The sequence below is a fragment of the Aspergillus brasiliensis genome (genome assembly GCF_001889945.1).
Source record: "Aspergillus brasiliensis CBS 101740 unplaced genomic scaffold ASPBRscaffold_6, whole genome shotgun sequence".
Classification (NCBI taxonomy): domain Eukaryota; kingdom Fungi; phylum Ascomycota; class Eurotiomycetes; order Eurotiales; family Aspergillaceae; genus Aspergillus; species Aspergillus brasiliensis.
Genome location: NW_027137447.1, coordinates 1075973 through 1081972, shown reverse-complemented (window position 1 = coordinate 1081972; position 6000 = coordinate 1075973). Strand labels below are relative to the sequence as shown.

Below are 6000 nucleotides of genomic sequence, written 5' to 3'. Positions count from 1 at the left end.
ACCATCTTCTAGAGGTGTGTCTTCTGTTACTTTTTCTTCCCAGGCAATACTAGTAGGAATTTATAATAGTAAGTGCTGCATTACTAGCTGTGGGGGGGGGGGGGGGAGAACGGAAAGGGAATCTTACACGCACGAGGCTGGAAGAGATCAAGAAAACAAGCAAACGGATGTCAGGGGACACATTGGTGGCTGTGGTAGTGGTTGTAGGTAACATCGCTCATTCATACGGGGAGGGTCATGCAATTTCACTGTCTGGGGTCGATGACCACGCCTTCGAAATCTCGAGATCGGATGTACTCCAGTGTACGTTGGAAATGACGCTTTGGACCCTCCAGGCTGGGATTAGGCTCGTTTTCATCCGTCTGCAGGTTCGAGTGGATGAGTTCGATAAGGCCGTTGAGGTATTTGATCGTGACGGTTTCGTTCTGTTGGTCGAAGTAGTAGACGTAGCGGTTGAGGATCTCGACGAAGAGTTCCACGGACACGGCAGTGTCCATGCAGGCGTCTGCGACGCGGAGGGCCCGTTGGAGGCACTCGAGGACGCGCTTGCCATCACGGTAGAGCTATTCGGAGTTAGAAGCTGGAAATTTAACATCGCGTAGATAAAAGTATGGACTTACGTTCTTGGCATCTTCCTCGCCTCGTTGAGGGTTCTCGACAACCCACCACAGGTGACTGGCTAAGTACACAGCGCGACATTGATCGGGCTTTTTCAGCAGCTTGCTTCCATGCAGGGCGGCCTTGGTAATGAGGGTATCATAGTTCTCCTTGGAGAATCCGCGGGTGCCGTGGAGGGCCCCCGCTATGATGCAGACGGCCTGGAACTGAGCACGCGAGTCACTGATGGAGTCCTCATAAATGGTGAAGGCTTGCGCAAAGAACTCGTAGCTGAACTCTTCAAAGCCCGTCTGATCTGCCACTTCTCCGCACATCACAAACAGGCGCAGGGAGAGATCAGCGCAGCCAGGGTTCACACGCTGGTAGAGGTTGTTAACACACTGGTGCATGAACCGGTACAGGGCTGATGACTGCGACTGCCAGTTGTCGTCGTAGTGCTCGCGGGCCTTGAGTTTGCGTGCCAGACGGATCGAACTCGTGACCAGGGCTGGCGTCGTGTACCGGATACGCTCATTACCGTCAAGGTACGCCTTGCGAGTTGCTTGAAGTAACTTGAAGGAAAGTTAGTAGTAGGCATATGGCACGGGGAAGAGGTAATCACCTTCAACTGGGTATCGTTGTCTTTGGCCTGGATCAGATGAACCAGTCGTGCAAGCCACCCTTGTTCCTCGATGGTCTCATCAGTCTCACCCCGCCGCTGAGACTGTATGCCAGGATAGCCCATAGACTGCTGAGTGCCTTCCTTGATCAAAACCCTCAAAGCTTGCAGAACGCGGTCGAGGTTCTCCGTAGTAGTGATGAAAGTTCGGTTCTTGAGAAGACTGCGAGCGATTTCGCCTGCGACAGCTCGCCGGGTCGTGTAGGATTGCGAAGTCAGAAGTGGGATGTAGTGTGGCAAGGCAAGGGCCGTGAATATGGACGCGTAGGAACGGAGAGGTGCAGTAAGGAGATGCAAGAGGTTCTGCTGTGTCGGGGCAGAGTGTAAGTCGGCGTGATCAGCATATGTCGCTGTCTCACGAGTCGCAAAGTCGAGGATCTGATCAACAAACTCTAGGCGATCCGGGTAGGTGTTGAGAGCCAGGCTGACAAGTGAAACCAGAAGAGCCATTGTGTCTTGAATAGGAAGACCGCGGCTCTTGATCAGGTTAACCACTTGCTCATAGAAGATGTCGTACAACTTGACATCTGCAGGGATGCCAGCCTTGTCGTCGCCATTAGCCGTGGGCTCGCCTTCGGTCGCAGCTTCAGGCTGTTCAGCGTTATCTGTTGCGGCTTGCTCCACACCGTTTTCCTGGGTCGTTTCTTCCGGCGCTGGCTTCTTGGGTTCCTCGGATACCTTGAGATCCCCGAGGAGCTTCGTGACAGCCTCCTCTTCCTTCTTAATCCTTGCGTCAGGTTCAACGGACGATTCGGTCTCGCGAGCTGCATAAGCCGACAAGCGGTCCATCAATCCAATGACAATCTTCTTCAAGTCCACATGCGGGTTGAGTCGAGCGATTGCCGAAAGGAGGAGGTCAAGGGTATGTAGGTGGAATTCGTCGGGGAACACCTTGGTGATTACTGCACTCTCATTTAGCATGCCAGGCGCCTCGACGGGCTAATGTGTCATCTTACCTTCAAGGAGATACTCTTGTGCCAAAACATCACGGCACTGGACGACCTGCTCCAGCAGTGCCTGTAGTATACCAGATTTGTATCCTTCCAAATCCACCAATTGACTGAGTCGCACAACGTTGCTACCAACAAGCAGCTCCAATTCCCGACGTTCCTGCATCCGCTTCTCGCGCTCGCGCGACGGGCCCTGGTGCTGGAGTCGCACCCACAGCTTGTTCATCTCAACGAAGTTTGTCAGGACGAAGTTGATGGAATCCTGCAGATTGCCCTCCGGACCATCCCCAGAGCCCGTCGGCAGGTGGTCCCTAGCCTGTCCGGACAGATAGTACCGCAGGAACAACCCGCGGATGGGATGCTGCACACCTCGACTCATCTCCATCATGTCCTTCATAATCTCTTTGACCGGAGCATCCTCCACGGACATGTATACCGTACCTACGGTGATCATGAGATAGAGTCGCGGGATAATGTTGCCGGCATATTGAACGAGTTCGTACAAATCCGCCAGGTGGTTGACCGGGTGGTTCTCTTTCAGGTAGACAGAGAGATGTCGCAGGGCATCAAAGACGGCCATGTAAAGTTCGTAGTATTGCTTCGGGCCAAGGCTAGGGGTTCGTAGCTCGGAAACCAAGGTGGACCTGAGGCAATTGGTTGAAGACATCAGTTATCTCGACCCCAATTCCATTGCTGCCTGGAGGGGGGATCCGAAGCTCAAGCTCACCCGCATTTCAACGCATCCATTAATTTCCCCGGAGTTTCCAAACATTTCCGCATCATCTGCGACTGTTGCCGCACAACTCCCAATGCCTCCTCAAGGAGACGACTCTGGTCTTCGGGGGCCGCTACCGGGGTGGCCATGGCGGATGTGAGATGATGATGTGAGGGGAGTCGGACTCAGTGGCTGGAATCGGGCGGTAAACACCTGGTCGGAAAGGGGGAGGGGCGGAGAGGGGAGTTCGTGGACGGAGACAACAGAAAGGGACGATGCGCTAGAAGGTGAGGCGGAGATCCGGACAGCTCCTGATCCATAGACAGGAGAAGGATAAAAGGGACAGCAGGAGCAGGAGGAAATGGTAGAGATGGGAAGGTGAATGCGAATGCGGACATGCGATCAGAATGCCAGTTAGTTTACGGCCTGGGCGTGGGTTATGTAATCCCGGCCCCATCATCGTACGTCACGCATAATCTACTTGAACTGCCATAACTATAAAAGTGCATAGATATCCAGTTCGCCGAATATCATCCATTCATTCAGTCCAATCTTTTGTATGCAATCTATCCTATACTTGAAATAACCCGACAACAATCTAGACCTAGTACGTACCCGAAATTGAATGAAAGCGATCGCTCCCCGATACCAAAAGAGCATCAAACCGCCGGAAAACCATACAGAAAAAAGCAATGAAAGTAAAAGAAATGACAAAACGCCCTCAAAGATGCATGCTATCATGACCATATCCCCACCATAGCAGTCATGACATGTCGTGACGAGGCAAATACCGAAACCGTATAAGAACCGCATGTTCATTATCCATCAAATTCATGAATTGTATTTCGTACCAGTCGTTGACAATCATTTCTCAACGTCCAGGACAGTGCAGCAGTACCCTGATAAGCATCAAATTGAAACCTGAAAATGACTCTACGCCTGTGAGTCTGTGCTGTTCAGGCTCCTAGCGTGGAGCCTGGAAGACATGACGGCGGAATCAGAGGGAGTGTCATTGAACGCTCGCGCCTGCAAAGCTGTCTCATTCAAGCTCCGGCCCTTGTGGTCGAAGACCTTGCTGGAGTTCAATGCAACCTTGGAGCCTTCAATTTCGCGGGCTACCATCTTGGAAACGGTATCGTTACTACGTGCAACAACCCTAGCGATGGTATCATTGCCCCGGGCAAAAACTTCAGAAGTGGTGTTGCTGCGAGCTTGCAGAGCGTGTAGAGCGTGCTCAGTCTCGTTGCGCGCGTCCGACAGCAAGCTCCGAGCCACGACAGTGTCGTTACTGCGAGCGGCAATCGCATGGTTTTCGGTGCTGTTGGTGGCATCAACATTCACGAGACCACGTCGGCTCAGAGTGCTGTTGGTAGCATCAAGAGTAATATCACGTCGGCTGGCGGTTTTGTTGGCGGCATCAACATCCTCCAAGAGACGACGCCGGCTCAGAGTGCTGTTGGTGTCGCGGCGATCCAAAGGAGCACCACCCACCGCGGGCCCGGCATTCCAAGACGAAGGAGAAGCGCCAGGCACGGAAGCCGGTGTGGACGAAGGGTACTCGGTGACGGTGATAGTGGTAGGCGGTGCCGGAGGGTTAGTCGCAGTGATGGTCTCGACGACGGGAGTAGTAGGGCCCGCAACATTCACGACTTTGTAGGGACCTTCCTCTCGACGCTCGACGGTGTCGTTTCCACGAGCGTGAAGGACAGGAACTGCATGAACAGAGAGGGAAAGAGCAAGGAGAAGAGCAGCGGTACGCATGGTGATGCCGGTGCAATGAGGAAGATTTATAGATGCTGACTGTAAGGGAAGACCAGGACAGATATAACACAAAAGTAGTGAATCAAACTAGATAGTCTAACAACGAAAACAAGGATTATAAGTAAATTAGAATGCTTAGTATAGGAGTCTTTTGATAAGACCAGAGAGATTTGAAACTGGAGCAGCAACAACAACCGACGAGAGAAGGGCTCAATTTATGATCCAGATTCACCAGCAAAACAAGACACACACACAGACCAACCAGGCTATGAACACAACGAAAATTGGCGCCTAGGAAAAAAATAAATTAAGAAAATCAGTGAAAAGCAAGCAAGATCTACACGGCTGCAGCAGATGTATATGCCATCATACACGGCACGAAGCCCCATCGTCGGGAAGAAAAAAAAAAAAAGGTGCAGGCTGGCGCATCATGATACTGTCAAGGGAGGCTGGGATGGATGGAGTCGCTGCCAGCCACGTTGGTTTCTGGTGGGAAGAAGGGCACTAGAACCAGTGGATCGCCGTTTCTCCAGCGGCAAAGACCCTGTGCGTTAATTGATTCCTTTTGTGCCAATTATATCTTGAACAGGCAGCATGATTTGAATGGCCAATGGATGAAGATAATGGAGAGGAAGGTTACAGCCCATCACCACTTTGATTTTTCTAACTAAATATACTAAGTGTCGCGCCAAAAATAAGGAAATGGGAACTAAACGTGCTAATTTAAGCCCGGATCCCGTGACCGGCCGGCTTTCTGCTGTCAATCGCAAAGTGGCTGGGGATGGATCCACTCTTTGATCTCCTCACAGCCCGGCCAGGTTTATCTCAGACTGTCTCATTGTCCTTGTTACTCCATCCTGCCTGGATCACACAATGTCCAAAGTCTGGACCGTAGATCCCTATCACGTCTACGTCATGCTCTGAATTTCTAACCTCCAACAGGGCTTACCGGAGCATTAACAGGTCGGCGGTGTGAGCGCCACTTATCCCCCGTCTACACCTTATCTCAACAGCAAGAAACACAGAGTGTGGTGGTGCAGAATAACAGTATTGATAATGGTACTGAGTCAAGTCAGTAGGGGAGAATCTCGTCACACCACGAGCAACCGACAACCCGCCAATGGCGAAAGGCTCATCATTCCTATTCCACCATCGTCTGAAGACCAAATAAGGCATGGCACTGCTGGATCGCAACAGGGATGGGCTATTACCAAAGCGGGATCAGCATTTTGCCATGGGCATATCATATCACATCACATCATATCACAGCGCATCACAGCCCAGTCCAGGCAGGGTCT

At 51.8% G+C, this 6000-nt stretch overlaps 2 protein-coding genes across 2 annotated transcripts; both read right to left on the bottom strand.

Annotated features, from left to right (window-relative positions):
- Positions 1-124: 124 nt before the first annotated feature.
- ASPBRDRAFT_43283 (vacuolar protein sorting-associated protein 35) lies at positions 125-3318 on the bottom strand. The gene is made up of 5 exons (XM_067624965.1): positions 2954-3318; positions 2233-2870; positions 1220-2178; positions 621-1169; positions 125-563 (listed from the first exon to the last, which is right to left on the bottom strand). The coding sequence occupies exons 1-5, from the start codon at positions 3088-3090 to the stop codon at positions 246-248; spliced, it is 2601 nt and encodes an 866-aa protein (XP_067479156.1). The 5' UTR covers positions 3091-3318; the 3' UTR covers positions 125-245.
- Positions 3319-3406: 88 nt separating this feature from the next.
- Positions 3407-5088, bottom strand: ASPBRDRAFT_43282 (uncharacterized protein). The gene has a single exon (XM_067624964.1). It carries the CDS (start codon positions 4700-4702, stop codon positions 3875-3877), a length of 828 nt encoding a protein of 275 aa, XP_067479155.1. The 5' UTR covers positions 4703-5088; the 3' UTR covers positions 3407-3874.
- Between the last annotated feature and the right edge of the window lie 912 nt (positions 5089-6000).

Bases quoted from the DNA above. Each gene is read 5' to 3' on its own strand.
- ASPBRDRAFT_43282 (XM_067624964.1), bottom strand. From the start codon at position 4,702: ATGCGTACCGCTGCTCTTCTCCTTGCTCTTTCCCTCTCTGTTCATGCA.
- ASPBRDRAFT_43283 (XM_067624965.1), bottom strand. From the start codon at position 3,090: ATGGCCACCCCGGTAGCGGCCCCCGAAGACCAGAGTCGTCTCCTTGAG. The intron at 2,871-2,953 runs GTGAGCTTGAGC...CAATTGCCTCAG, and splicing joins ATGGATGCGTTGAAATGCGG to GTCCACCTTGGTTTCCGAGC. The intron at 2,179-2,232 runs GTAAGATGACAC...ATGAGAGTGCAG, and splicing joins ACAAGAGTATCTCCTTGAAG to TAATCACCAAGGTGTTCCCC.